Below are 16,094 nucleotides of genomic sequence, written 5' to 3'. Positions count from 1 at the left end.
TTAAGCAGCTCTGGCTCCAGAAGGCTTGGCTTTGGACTGCATGATCTCAAGTATGGGTGGCAGCAGTCAGGGCTGACTGGCTGATTGGCAACAGAGAGTGCACCAGTGGAGTGATGGTGGTGCAAGAATGAATGCTGTAAGCCTGAGAAAACATAACAGCCAAAGCACCATAGTGCTGCTGCTACTTCCCTTGGGTGGCACCTCAGCAATCCTAGTAATCTGTTGGAGGACAGATTGTTGGACTTCTGTGACATCCTGAAAACCCCTTTGAACACTGGTAACCACAGCCAAGACAGCAGCAGTCTGAGATAGCATGGCAGCAGTCTGACCTTGAGGGTAGTTTGAGTTTGTATGGCAATATCCAGATGTTGTATGCCCTCTGCTTGTACTGTAATGGAAGTTGAGACATCGACACCCTATCGACACCCTGCATCATGGTTGAATCTGCAAGTGTCCTAATTAAATTGACCACAAATTTCAAGTTGGAAAGCATTGGCTCTAAACTCTGCACATAGCCCTGTGCCAAGTTGGTGCTGGATTCCTCCATATTTCTTGACAGTGGCTGCCAGCTTTCTGGCAGGCATGCCAATCTGCCAAGCATTTAATTGTACATACCCATTGGCCCTTTTCAGTAGACTGCCCCATCAAAGTCCTTACCTGAGTCTTCTGCAGCAGATTTTGTGTGAAACGTTGCCCCCTGGTGAGTTGGCACCTGTGCTATCCTTCTCCGTTGCCATAGCTACAGACCACTGTGTCTCACCACATGCAGATCCTGCCTCTGGTCTATCCTTACATGCAGTGGCAGCATCTGAGCTGGTTACTGAGATTGCGAAAGTGAGCAATGGTATTTCTTCTTCACTGTTTACCTGCTCTTTAGGTTGCTGCTCCTCCACCATTGTTAGGCCAGCTTATAATTCTTGGCTATCTGAAAGGAGAAAGACAAATATAGGGCAGAATTTTGCCCTTGTCAGGCAGGCTCAGCAGGGGGCGGTCGGGAAGCCGACCAAAGCCTACTATTGGGGCCGGACCGGATCGGCATCACTCAGCACTGCCTGTGTGGGCAGTGGAGGAGGGTGAGGGGGGACTTCGCGCATGCGCATGAGTGAGTTCTTGAAAACCTCCCTGAAGCATAGAGCTCCCTGTGACTCTGTCACATGAATAAGTGAAATTTTAAAAAAATAATTTATTTTTGTTTGATGTTGGAAACCTCAGCCCACCCGTTAATGAGGTTTCCAAAAAAATGCAAAGGCCGCTTGGCTTTTTCGCCTGCCCGCCAGCCGTAAGTTTGGACAGGCAGCGAAAAATGTAAGTTAATTGATACCTTAATGGCCGATTCCCATGCACGCCTGCCGACCGAACTATCACACGACTGCGCATTGATGTCGGGACGCTCGCCCGACGTCATCGTGCGTCATTTCACGCTCAAGTGGGTTGGGTGCTCACCCACCCACCGAGGTGAAAATTCTGCCCATAGGGTTGTGGTGAGAGGAGGGGTTAGGGGGAAGCAAGAGGTGCATGTTTACACCATCTGCAGCTTGTAAACCAGATGAGATTGTGGGATGAGGGGGAGTGGGATGTGAGAAGGGGGTTTGGGTATGAAGTTACTGATATTTCCAATGGTTTCAGCCCTGCTGCTAGCCTTAGCTGACAATTGGCTCACCAATGCTGGCAACTTCTGTCTTCCACCATCAGGGTTAGGACATGCAGCTGTATCTGTACCCTGCCGTTTAGGTATTGCTGCCTCTGGTAATGTGCCGTCTTGTGTATTAGTGAGTGTGGTACAATGTGTTTGGGTGGTGTGGCTGCCATGATTGAACAGATCGAACTGTGCATAAGCAATGAGCCCTGGGTTTAAAGCTTGTAGCAATGCCAAGTATGTGAGGATGCAGTGAAACTCCGAGTGTAACATTTGAGTCATCACTGATAGAGATTACTGGTACGTGAGTGTATTGGTCATTGAGCAGTATGTGAGGCTAGTTGTGCAGTTGTTGGGATATTGCTGTGGGGAGCTGATGGTGTAGTTGGAATTTACTGGACTAATAATCCAGAGACCTAGCCTAATGCTCTGGCTACATGGCTTCAAATCCCACTACAGCAGCTGGCAGAATTTAAAATCAATTCATAAAGCTAGTAATGATACCATGAAACTATCATTGATTGTTGTAAAAATACCCTTTAGAGAAGGAAATCTGCCATCCTTTACCCAGTCTGACCTTCATGTGACTCCAGACCCACAACAATATGGTTGACTCTTAACTACCCTTCGACATGGCCTAGCAAGCCGCTCAGTTCAAGGGTAATTGGTGATGGGCAACAAGTACTGGCTTTGCCAGCGATGCCCACATTCCATGAAAGAATAAAGAAAAAATCTGGCATTTGAAGATGAATTCATCGACCCTGACCATTCATGAGGTTACTGAATTTCTCGCAGCATTGTATCCAGGTCGTTGGGGCTAGCCACCTGGTACTTATTGCCTTGACTATTTTCTCCCCCACCGCCTTCACATTGTCTGTCAGAAGGTGTCTTTTCTTGTAAGGGTTTTGTCAATTACATTTTTCTAATCAGTATTGAATTCAAACCCAGCCATCAAAAATTTATTGACCCTATTCAGTTTGACAGAAAAAAACTTAATTTTTGTGCATGTTTCACCAAATCAATTGCTGCAAGGAAAGGAAGGGATAGAAAGCTGAGCTCCCTTCTAACAGTCCTAGTTGCAATTTCGAACCATGGATTATTTTTAGCATGAGATTAAGTAATACTTAATGTAAGATTAAAGAGCTTGGATTTTATAAAGCACTACAGAGACATTAGTATGGAAGACCTCTCTCCTCAACTTGAATAGGGTGATTAAAAGGCTAGCTTTAAGTGGTGCTAACCTTGCATGAACTCTGTCCCCTGCCAAGCCATACAGCCATTCAGCAATGCATTTAACGTTGGCTGCACATAACTATCATGCAAATCAGCAGGCAGCACAACGTTGGCATGCTGCCTGTATTAGATTTAATGAGTGCGGTGAATTGCGATACCTGCATGCTCAATTTTGGATCCTGTCCAATTTTTTGACCTATGTGTTTCAAAGGGTTTTGAACTTTAACATTGTGCAGATTTTTTTTTTATTGTGTCTCATTTTCTCTTCTTAGTCTGATCTTCTGGATCAAAATTTATTGAATTTTCTGCCAGAGGTGGAACATTCGGACGTTTATAAATTCCTTTCTGCTCAAATATTGGAAAACGGTTCTTTGGTCCCAGATTATTTAAACTGTAAGTGATAGATAATATAATTTCCTGATTTTTAGCGTTTAAAATACTCCTATCTAAACTACTTGCCATTTGTTTAATATAGATTTTTTTAAAAATACCGGTGATCTAGAAGCTAGTTCTGTAGCAATACTGAATTCTGTTTTTAGCTTGAACCTGGGTGAAGATTGTCAACTGGTATTGGCATCTTGAAAAATATCTTGGCAGTTTTGTTTAAAATTAGGATTTGTGTACAATGATTGTAAATTCAAGTATAAAATAGCTTTAGCTTTTGGGTTTCACATGTGGCAGATAATTATTTCTGTGCTAAAATTAAAAAATTAAGAATGCTTTAGTGTTCTGCATTTGGCTTTTTAATGAGCATAATTCTTAAAAAATGTAGGTGTGATAAAAGTGATGTTACATTTCAAAAACATAAAGTTCTTTGATTTAAAATTTTGTTTGTAACAGATTATGTTTCTCAAATGGTCTTCTCATGTTTCTGTAACATTATCTTTCTGAGAATATATGCTGTTTACACACACAGTTGAAGAATGATTTAATTGAATGACACTTGCTTTATACAGTTGAGTGTCAGTTGTTCATGAAATACCTGCACTAAGTTGATAATGAAAGAACATTAATTTGTTCAGAAATAGTGAATTGTTCTTTATGGGTATTTCATCATTTGTATTGCTTTTCAAGATGAACTAAATGTTATGCAGAGCAAATATAATCAGCTCTATGTTTCTCCTTCAGTTCAGGTCTTCCACACACAGACCCTCAAGGGGTAAGGTCTGCACATGTGAAGATTGAAAAATCTTGCATGCCTTTTTGTGCCTTCTGCAGTCAGTGCCCATCCTATACAAATGCTGCATAAAAGCCATTGACTGTTACTTCTCTTCAGCCTTGCAGATAGTAGTTGAAATATTATACTACTTATTGCATATTCAACCACCTATAAACAACTTTGATAGATTTTACTTGTTTGTATGGACAAATGTAATGCTTTGCTCTATATTACCATTAGGAACACCCCATGATCTTTATAAGGAATACATTTATGTTTAGGTGTCTACTACCTCTCAGAGGTACTTGTTACAGAGGTTCTAACAAAAGAAAAGAGAGATTCCACTGCCATGAATGCTTACCTTGAAACACTCAGAATTAAGAATTTCAGCACAAAGGTTACCTAAACAGCACTGGAATTTTATTGCTGGTTTTTGGACATGGCATTTCATCCCAGAGAATCTAGTTGGAGTTGCTGGCAAGAGGAAAATAAATTTAGGCTCATGACTGCAGCAGTGAGAAGCCCAGTGGGTATGTACCATGGTGACAGAGTACCTAGCTCAGCATTCTAGACTCATCAAAAGACTGAGTCATCTTCTGGTACCTTGAAGTCATTTTACTACCCAGCATAATATTCACTTGTAAGAATGCTGAGATATGTATCGAATTAATTCTATTGAAAATGACTACTGTGCCTACCACAAGTAGAACATCAATCCTGAACTCACTGGCTTGCTATTGATTGTCTGGTCCGTATAATTTGCCAGAATACCTTGGACTTCAATACAGGTTTTTTTAGTACAGAAACTCAACTGTATTAAGCTGTTTTGTCAAAGTCCCTGAACCTATTGCCTTAAAACCAGAGATGTCAAATGATTTCCCTACACCCCCCACCCCACCATCACTCATCATCACCCAGATAATCAGAATGATCTAACTTACCATACATACCATACCAACCAAGTGATTGTTATGGGTTTCTGGGCCACCAGACATGCAATCAGTTGATCAATGTTTGGTTTTTTTGTCACTTTGTTCACATTTGCTATCTTGTATCATTAGAATTTGCATTATCATATTTTAAGAGAAAAAAAATCAAAGCTTTGTTGAACTTTGTACAAGGATCAAATGAGGAGATTAAACTTTCCCTTATTCTTTCAATCAGCTCTTGAGATGCATTCAAACAATTAGCATTGTCTGATTCTGTTCATCTTAATTCGTATGTTCGTATTCTCTGTGTTGCAACCTGTCTGAGTGAAGTTTTATGAGGCTCTGCTGTAGAGAACCAGCAGGTTTCATCTTACACTGCAATTACCATATATACTGTCTAGGGAGGAGCTTGGAAGAATTTGGAGGTGAGAGAAGGTAGTTGTGCAAAATAAAGGTCCGGAGTGCAATAGAAATAATTAATTTGGTAATGCTATCTTGCAATAGTCTTACAATGGCGTTTTTCTAATCAGTATTGAATTCAAAGCCAACCATCAAGTTGAGAAAAGAATAATTTTGTTCTGCATATTTCACCAAATTAATTGCTGCAGTTTTGGGGAAAAGAAGGGAGAAAAAAGCCATCGACTCTCCCAGTGGATGTAGCTACATTTTGAGTTTTTAACATAGCATTCAGTGATGTTTAAGGTAAGACTAGAGATTGGAATTTGCAAGGCACTACATAGATGTTAGGGCTGATATTAAGATCTCTCATTCCTATATTCTAATGTAATGTAGATATCCAAACCACGGGAGAAATAAATATTCAAAAACAGGGCAGAAATTTTTGCTTGGTGGGTGGGCGCGCACCCGAACTGCTCAAGCATGAAATGACGCATATGGATGTCGTCCGAGCGTGCCAATGTCAATGAGTAATCACGTGATAGTCGGCGGGTGCACACTGGAGCTGGCAGCATGCCCGCTGACAATTAAAAGGCCGGATTTTTTTGGAAACCCCATCCATGGGCAGGATAAGGTTACCAAAAGCAAATAAAAATAAAATAAAAATTTTAATTTCTCATTAATAACATGTCCCTGCTCATGTGACTAAGTCACATGAGGGGACATGTTTTATTACATTTTTATTGTCTTTATTTTTATATATCTCTTCATCTCCCTGAGGCAGCTCCATGCCAGGGAGATTATGCAGCACTCACTCATGCGCATGCATGAAGTTCATGCTCGTCTACTCGTCGCCCCCCCCCCTCCGCCCCCTCCCCCAACCACAAAGGCAGCGCTCAGCGCTGCTGCTTGTGTTTAACGCTGAGCTGGCCTTAATTTCCTCAAATGTTCCTTTCCAATTTATGAAGAATCTTCTTTCAGAAAAGAAGCTGTTATGACTACTGAAGTTACAGTCCTTAGGAATATTAAAGCATGGTGTTATCTATGCTTTGTCTTTGATTTCAATTATGGCTTTAGACATTGCAGTGCCGGATGTATAGTTTCTTGCTTTATTCACCGGGATGGTTTCAATTTTAATAGAAATTCAGAACATTTCTCGAGTTGGTCCAGATATTGACAAACTTTCTTTAACAAACTATTTTTGGAATGGCCTTAAATGCTATAATTTGGAAATGTAGGGGAGAATTTTCTCCCTGTCAGGGGAGCTGAGCAGGAGTGAGCGTAGGTGGGCACGCAGCCGATCATGATTGGCTGCATGTCGCCGTTTTATATGGGTGGGCCAGTTAAGGCCTGCCCAGTGTGACACGCACCCGGAAGTGCTGAGCACTTACTTTGCAGGCGGGGGGAGGAGGCTGAGTCGAGGCCTGCGCTCTTTTGCACATGTGCACGAAAAAGCGCAGAAATCTACCTGAGGCAAGGAACTGCATCAGGGAGTTTAAGCTCATTAATAAAAATTTAAATAAAGAAAAAAAGAATTTCAGACATTCCCCCATGTGACACTCTCACATGAGCTGGGACATGTTAATGAATTTTAATGAAAAAAATTATTTGGTTTAAAAGTCCTTTATGAAACCTCATGATAAATGCAAAGGCCGCCTGGGCTATTCGCCTGCCTGCCAACCTTAATGTTGGATGGGCAGCTCTGTTAATCATTTTAATTAGCTTTTAAATGGTCTTAATAGGTCTTTGACAGTTTGGTGGGTGCGCAACTGACTCTGGTGTGCGCCCGCCGAACTGAAGATCGGAATGATGCTCAGCACGTCATTTTACACATTGGTGAGTGGGGCCCGCCCCTGCAAGCCAACCCGAAGATTCTGGCAGTAAGGACTTTGTTCCCTTTTTTTTCCCCAAGGTCAGATATATGAGTTATTTGGTTTAAAACTGGAAGGTTCCTTCAAATGACTGTCATCCTGGATCCAAGTACCAAAGGATGGTTAAAATACATGTAACATCCTCCCTAAGTCAGTGCTGCAACTAAACCACAAAGCAATCGAGTCAAGAGTTTAATAATTAAAAACATCACATTGACAATCACCCTGTTTCACATCTGTAAAGATTCATTGCTGAGAAATTCCATGTTTGGAAACCCAAGTGTTGTTTTGATACCATGATGTCAAGTGAAATCAAAGACTTTATAGCAAGTAATTTGTCAGGTTTGAGACGTAGCTCTTGACCCATTCAGATCTTGTGGTCTTTGAATGAAACCACTTTCAAGTACAAATTGAAAATGGCTCTTAGGCATGATCGTGGGGCTTCTAAAGGTTAGAACTTCAAAGTAGTGGTTTATCGTGTGTACTAATAGTAAAGATTAATAGCACAGTCTCCCTATGCTAGCTACTTGATTCTGGATTAATCATTGCCCATAGTTCTTAATAAACTTTATGTTGGATGTCCTAGCAATCTACCGGATTTGGGCAATACATAACTGGCATCCTATCAACTGGATCCTTGGGTTCATTTTATAGGACCTGGAAGAAAACATTTTAGGGAACATAGAAACAGGGTTCAGCCCCTTAAGACTGTTTCGCCCTTCAACCTGATCTGTTTTTCAATCTCATTTGCCTGTCTTTGCTCTATATCCCTTGAAAACCTTACCTAACAAAAACCATCAATGTCAGGTTTGAATGTTTCAATTGACCCAGAATCTACAACCTTTTGGAGGAAAAAGTTCCAGATTCTTCTTATCCTTTATGTGAAACAGTGCTTCGAGATATCACTCCTGAATGGCTTGGCTCTAATTTTAAGATTAATATATTCTACCAGAGGAAATAATTTCTCTTTGTCTACAATATAGAATACTTTTTATCATTTTAGGTCACCACTCAACCTTTTACATTCAAAGAAATACTAGTTTATGTAGCCTTCCCTTAAATCTAAACCCTTTAGCTTTAGTATCATTCTGTTGAATCTGTGTTGCATCCACTCCAGTAGAAACTGAACACAATACTCCACAAGGGATCTAAGGCTCAATCCAACAGAAGCACTACTTGATCACCTTTAGTGCATTTTCTGAAATTGTATTCTATCTGGTTTCAAAATCTCATGTAACCCCTACACTATGGGAGTATTTTCCCAGATACTTTTAGCAGTAAAGAGCTCTAAGGTAGCCAAAATGTGTTGTTGCTTTGCACTGCCAACTTAGCCTGCCTTTAACATTACTCACCATCTTGAAGAGGACTATTGAAACAGATGGCAGACTTTCTGGTACACTTTGTCATGATTTCACAATACTCTGTCAACAATTTTTCCAGAAATTTTCTGAGGACTTCACCTAAAGTGATTGAGTGCTGTAGTATACTATCTACTGGGAAATCTTAGAGGACTCACCAGCAAACTCCACACCTACAGCTGACAGAAATGTCTTATTAGTACAGCATCCACTTAACGTCTGTTTTTACACTTACCCCAAAATGTCTGCCTATATTTCTTGTTAATTATAATGAGTTTTCATACAAATTTTGGATTGCTTTTAACTCCTGAAACAGTTCTCAATGCACTTTATTCTTAATTCAAAGGCAGTTAAATTAAATTATTTGATAATTCAATGTGTTTAATCTTATGTTGCTTAATTAAAATTATTGATGTTCAAATGTATTAAATGCATAAAAAAAATTCAATTAGGAACAGGAGTAGACCATTCAGCCCTTGTAGTCTGTTCTGCTATTCAAATAGGTCATGAATGACCTGTATCCCAACTCAATTTACATTTCTTGGTTCGATATCTCTTAATAATCTTACTTAATGAAAATCTATCAATCTTAGTTTTGAAACTTTCAGTTGATCTTATCTCAATATATTTTTAAGGATAGAGTTCCGGAATTCTATTTCACAGTACCATAGAACACTACAGCACAGAAAACAGGCCATTCGGCCCTTCTAGTCTGTGCTGAAATATTATTCCGCTAATCCCATTGACCTGCACCCAGTCCATAACCCTCCAGACCTCTCCCATCCATGTATCCAATTTATTCTTAAAACTTAAGAATGAGCCCACATTTACCAGTCAGATGGCAGCTCGTTCCACACTCTCACCACTCTGAGTGAAGAAGTTCCCCCTAATGTTCCCCCTAAACCTTTCCCCTTTCACCCTAAAGCCATGTCCTCATGTGTTTATCTCTCCTAATCTAAGTGGAAAGAGCCTACTCGCACTTACTCTGTCCATACCCCTCATAATTTTGTAAACTTCTATCAAATCTCCCCTCATCCTTCTACGTGCCAAGGAATAAAGTGCTAACCTGTTTAAGCTTTCCCTGTAACTCAACTCCTTAAGACCCGGCAACATCCTAGTAAATCTTCTCGGCACTCTTTCAATCTTACTGATATTCTTCCTGTAGTTAGGCGACCAGAACTGCACACAATACTCCAAAGTTGGCCTCACCAATGTCTTTTACAACCTCACCATAACATCCCAACTCCTATACTCAATACTTTGATTTATGAAGGTCAGTATGCTAAAAGCTTTCTTTACAACCCTGTCTACCTGAGACGCCACTTTCAGGGAATTATGTATCTGAACTCCCAGATCCCTTTGTTCCTCCGCACTCCTCAGTGCCCTACCATTTACTTTGTACGTCCTACCTTGGTTTGTCCTTCCAAAATGCAACACCTCACACTTTTCTGCATTAAATTCTATCTGCCATTTTCTGGCCCATTTTTCCACTTGGTCCAGATCCCTCTGCAAGCTTTGAAAGCCCTCCTCGCTGTCCACAACGCCTCCAATCTTAGTGTCATCAGCAAATTTGCTGATCCAATTTACCACATTATCATCCAAATCATTGATATAGACAACAAACAACAATGGTCCCAGCACAGATCCCTAAGGCACACCACTAGTCACAGACCTCCAGTCTGAGAAGCAATCATCCACTACCACTCTCTGTCTTCTCCCACACAGCCAATTTCGAATCCAGTTTACAACCTCTCCATGGATACCTTCTGAACTAACCTCCCATGTGGGACCTTGTCAAAGGCCTTACTAAAGTCCATGTAGACAACATCCACAGCCTTTCCTTCATCTACTTTCTTGGTAATCTCCTCGAAAAACTCTACAAGGTTCGTTAAACACAACCTACCATGCACAAAGCCATGCTGACTATCCTTAATCAGCCCTTGGCTATCCAAATAATTGTATATCTGATCTCTCAGAACACCTTCTAATAATTTACCTACTACTGACGTCAGGCTCACTGGCCTGTAATTACCTGGTTTATTTTTGGTTCCTTTTTTAAACAACGGAACAACATGAGCTACCCTCCAATCCTCCGGCACCTCACCCGTGGCTAAGGACATTTTAAATATTTCTGCCAGGGCCCCTGCAATTTCTACACTAGTCTCCCTCAAGGTCCAAGGGAATATCATGTCAGGCCTGGGGGATTTATCTACCTTTATTCGCTGTAAGGCAGCAAGCACCTCCACCTCTTTAATCTTTAAATGTTCCATGACACTACTGCTTGTTTCCCTTCCTTCCTTATACACTATGCCAGTTTCCTGAGTAAATACTGATGCAAAAAAAACAGTTTAGATCTCCCCCATCTCGTGAGGATCCACACATAGACGACCACTCTGATCTTCAAGGGGACCAATTGTGTCCCTTACTACCCTTTTACTTTTAATATACTTGTAGAAACCCTTCGGGTTTACCTTCACATTTTCTGCCAAAGCAGCCTCATGTCTTTTTGCCTTCCCTGATTTCCATCTTTAGTATTTTCTTACATTTTCTATACAAGTGCCTCATTTGCTCCATGTTGCCTATACCTGCTATACACCTCTCTCTTCTTCTTAACCAGATCGCCAATATCCCTTGAAAACCAAGGTTCCCTATGCCTGTTAACTTTGCCTTTAATCCTTACAGGAAGATGCAAACTCTGCACTCTCAAAATTTTGCCTTTGAATGCCTTCCACTTACTGAACACATCTTTACCAGAAAACAACTTATCCCAATCCACTCTTCCTAGATCTTTTCTCATTTCCACAAAATTGGCCTTTCTCCAATTTAGAATCTCAACTCGAGGACCAGACCTATCCTTATCCATAATTAACTTAAAACTAATGTCATTGTGGTCACTGGACCAAAAATGTTCGACTACACATACTTCTGTCACCTGACCTTTCTGGTTCCCTAATAGGAGATCAAGTATTGCATCCTCTCTCGTTGGTATCTCCATATATTGATTTAGAAAACTTTCCTGAACACATTTGACAAACTCCAAGCCATCCAGTCCTTTTACAGTATGGGAGTCCCAGTCAATATGTAGAAAGTTAAAATCTCCTACTTTCACAACTTTCTGTTTCTTACATCGGTCTGCTATCTCTCTACAGATTTGCTCCTCCAATTCTCTCTGACTATTGGGCGGTCTATAATACAACTCTATTAGTGTGTCACACCTTTCCCATTCCTCAGCTCCACCCATATGGCCTCTGTAGACGAGCCCTCCAGGCTGTCCTGTCTACACACAGCTGTGATATTTTCCCTGACTAGTAATGCCACTCCTCCCCCTTTCATCCCTCCCCCTCTATCACGTCTGAAACAACGGAACCCCAGAACATTGAGCTGCCAGTCCTACCACTCCTGCAACCAAATCTCACTAATAGCAATAATGTCATAATCCCATGTGCCAATCCACGCCCTAAGCTCATCTGCCTTTCTGACAATACTCCTTGCATTGAAATAGATGCACCTAAGAACATTTCTATGCCGTACAAACCTTTGATTTCTGTCTATACATGCATTCCTCGCTTGACCTTTATCCTCCTCCACCTCACTATCTGCTCTAACACTCTGGTTCCCCTCCCCCTGCATATCTAGTTTAAACCCCCCCGGAGCAGCACTAGCAAACCTACCCGCAAGGATGTTAGTCCCCCTCCAGTTCAGGTGCAAACCGTCCCGCCAGAACAGGTCCCACCTTCCCTGGAACAGAGCCCAATTGTCAAGAAACATGAAGCCCTCCCTCCTGCACCATCTCCTTAGCCACGTACGTAGCTGCATTATCCTCCTATTTCTAGCCTCACTAGCACATGGCACGGGTATCACTCCTGAGATCGCAACCCTGGAGGTCCTGTCCTTCAACTTTGCACCCTAACTCCCTGAACTCTCTTTGCAAGACCTCCTCGTCCTTCCTATCCACGTCATTTGTCCCTACATGGACCACGACATCTGGCTGCTCACCCTCCCTCCTGAGAATACTGAGAACTCGATCCGAGATATCGCGGACCCTGGCACCAGGGAGGCAACAGATCATCTGGGATTTTCGATCTGTCCCACAGAACCTCTTATCTGTCCCCCTAACTATTGAATCCCCTATCACTACTGCTCTCCTCTTTTCCCTCCCTCCTTTCTGAGCTGAGGGTCCAGCCTCGGTGCCAGAGACACGACCACTACAACTTGTCCCTGGTAGGTCGTCCCCACCAACAGTATCCAAAACGGTATACCTATTGTTGATGGGAACGGCCACAGGGGTGCTCTGCTCTTTCTGTCTATTCCCCTTCCCTCTCCTGACAGTCACCCTGCTACCTGCCTCCTGACTTTTAGGGTTGACTGTTTCCCTGAAACTCCTGAGTCTATTACTGCCTCTGCCTCCCGAATGATCCGAAGTTCATCCAGCCCCAGCTCCAGTTCCCTAACTTGGTTTGTCAGGAGCTGCAGCTGGATGCATCTTTTGCAGATGTAGTCACCAGGACAATTGTGCTGTCCCTGACTTCCCACATGCTGCATTCAGAGCACTGGACTGCCCTAACTACTGCCTCCATTACCTACTCCTAACTTAATTAAAGGAACTTAGCCAGCCTTATTCCTCTGGGAGCAAGCTCGTCCTCAGCCTCTGCTCGCCAAAGCCTCTCGAACCAAAGACTTAAAGCTCCACTCCTTCACTGGGCCACGCACACAGTGGTCGCTCAAGAGGGAGGGTGAGCAGCCAGATGTTGTGGTTCATGTAGGGACCAATGACGTGGATAGGAAAGAGGAGGAAGTCCTGCAAAGAGAGTTCAGGGAGTTAGGTGCAAAGTTGAAGGACAGGACCTCCAGGGTTGCGATCTCAGGAGTGATACCTGTGCCATGTGCTAGTGAGGCTAGCTTCAGCTTCCCCTCCTTATATTTTCAATCTCCATGCTCTTTCTAACATGAACTCCCCTCGCTCACTGCACTCTTTTTAAAATGAACCCCCCTCGCTCACCAGGCTCTTTTTAAAAAAAATTCACTTTGTGTGAAGAAATGCCTTCTCATCTAATCCCTGAAGGGCCTAGCTCTAATTTTAAGACTATGCCCTCATTGTTTGGAGTTCCCATCCAGAACAAATAGCTATAAAGTAAAAACAGAAAATGCTGGAAAAATTCAGCAGGTCTGGCATATCTGTGGAGACAGAAACAAAGTTAACATTGATTCCGAAAACAAATAGTTTGTCCTTATCCACCCTATAAAATCCTTTAATTATCTTCATACGTAATAATCAAATTGAGATTTTTATCATGAGTTGACTGTATCCTCCCTGCTTCAACACAGAGTGGCTTAATCTACATCTTTCCATTGGCATTCTAGAGCTTTCAGTACCATTATGTGATTTAAAATACTTATTCCAGAACTATTCAAAGTTGTTCTAGTTATTTTGTTAGTGTCCATACAAAAAATAAAGATTGAAATCAAATCAAAAAAACATGATGGGTTCATATAACAATTTGGAGGGAGAAATGCAGGGTATAGAGATCAGTAAGTGGGGGCTGAACAGTGGGAATGTTGAAATGGTTTAATAATTTGAAGTTTAGGTTTGCAAAAGTATTTGTGCAAAAATTTCCCTTGAGAAATTAAATACTGGAGATGCAGTGATTTGCTGAAGGCCAGACAACTTTCTCAAATTCTCATAATAGAAAAGGTTTCAGAACTCCCTGAAATCATTGGTAAAATATGTCAGTGTTTTATTAAGAAATGTCTTAATTTCAATGGAGTATGGGGAGTGCATCTGCATTGACAACCAGCCAAAAAAGAAAGCAGTACATGAAAACCTGGAAGGTGTTTAGTGTCTTGAAAAACATGCAAAATTTGAATGCTCTTTTTTCAATGAATAGCCACACCAATTGGGAAAGTGCAGTGGAGTAGAAATTCATCCCGGGTGGTGGTACAAAACATTGAGTATTGGATGAGCCACAGTTATACACAGCAATGTGTCCTTGAGCAGCATGCAGAATTTTTAATCATGAGCTGTGCAAGCAGAGACTTAGCTTAAAGTGGAAGACTACAAAATTTGAGGCTTGCTTCATGAGTGTCTGTGTATGGAAGATCCTCATTCATAGTATGAGGAATTTCTCTAATGAGTAAGGGCTCATTTATAGTATTTCATATGTATACTGAGTACTCAGAAGGCTAATAAAACTTATTCTGTGTGTGCCATTGCAGATATTTAATTTTATTTGGCACACTTTTATCAGATGGAGCGAACAAAAGTGTTCTGTACTCTTGTGAAAAAGATAATAATGATGGATGACCAATAGTTTTATTTAAAGTAAATATTACAAATTATTTGTTGCTTTAAAACATAGTTTATTTGCTTTAAAATTGTGCTGTTGAGAGTGTGATGTTAAAAGAAGCTTTGGAATGGAGTGACTTTGTTCAATGATATAAAACCAAAATTCATTCTCTCACTTTTCCCCCATCCCAAAATTAAGATTATGTACAACTTCGTATTTGAACAATTCAGTTGGAACATTCTACACAGCAAGCCACAACTTCTTACTCAATAGAGCATCTACAAAATTTATATTTTTCATTGTCACATTTGATCAAATAACAAAGAAACTGTAGACCTAAAGACCTTCCCCATTTGTTCATCTTCAAGTACAAATTAGTACTGTGCAATCTAATGCAAAAAACAACTGGGTCACGCACTCATTCAGAAGTTTTGCAGTCCTTAGATCACCATATATGATACCGCTTCAGTCAATGGACCTTTGTATGGCTCGCTGCATTTTATGGCCCCGACCCCGCCATGATGGGGCAGTAAAATTCCACCCTTGGCATTTTCCCTTCTCTGTTACATATAGAAAACCATTGGTTGGCCACAGTTTAGTTCTTTCCCTCAAGTTGTTAATGATGGTCTTTGCTGTTTGTGCAAATAGGTAAAAGTTATAATTAAGTTTATCACTTTTTTAAAAATTATATATGTCTTAACTGTTTCTTTGCAGAATATTTTGTAGTTTTGTACCTTTTTAAAGCCTTTGTTAATTTTTCAGCCTGTAAGTCATCGTAAGAACATAGGAAATAGGAACAGGAGTTGGCCATTTGGCCCATCAAGCTTGCTTCGCCATTCAAACAAACCATGGCTGATCATCTGTCTCTACACCATTTTTCCCCACTATCCCCAAGGGATATCATTGATGTGATCAGTATCCAGAAATCTATCAATTTCTGTCTTGAACATGCTCAGTGATTGAGCTTCCAGAGAAATCTGGGGTAGAGAATTCCAAAGATTCATCCCCTCTGAGTGAAGAAATTCCTCCTCATCTCAATATTAAATGCCTTGCCCCTTATTCTGAAACTCTGTCCCCTGGTTCTAAACAAAACAGTCAGGGGAAACATTCTATACACATCAACCCTGTCACTCCCTGTAAGAATTTTTTATGTTTCCATGAGATGACCTCTCATTCTTCAAACCCTAGAGGATATAGACTCAGCTTCCTCGATCTCTCCTCATAAGAC

General features: G+C 41.2%; 1 protein-coding gene across 1 annotated transcript in view; it reads left to right on the top strand.

Moving 5' to 3' along the window:
• Window positions 1-16,094, top strand: part of clocka (clock circadian regulator a) — a 166,169-nt gene that overhangs the window by 76,031 nt on the left and 74,044 nt on the right. The window contains exon 8 of the mRNA XM_041196182.1: window positions 3,142-3,262. Coding sequence (XP_041052116.1) covers window positions 3,142-3,262 — 121 coding nt within the window. The remainder of the gene's footprint in view (window positions 1-3,141; window positions 3,263-16,094) is intronic.

The sequence above is a fragment of the Carcharodon carcharias genome, chromosome 1 (assembly GCF_017639515.1).
Source record: "Carcharodon carcharias isolate sCarCar2 chromosome 1, sCarCar2.pri, whole genome shotgun sequence".
Classification (NCBI taxonomy): domain Eukaryota; kingdom Metazoa; phylum Chordata; class Chondrichthyes; order Lamniformes; family Lamnidae; genus Carcharodon; species Carcharodon carcharias.
Note: the sequence above shows the minus strand (reverse complement) of the source record. Positions and strands in the feature narration are given on the sequence as shown.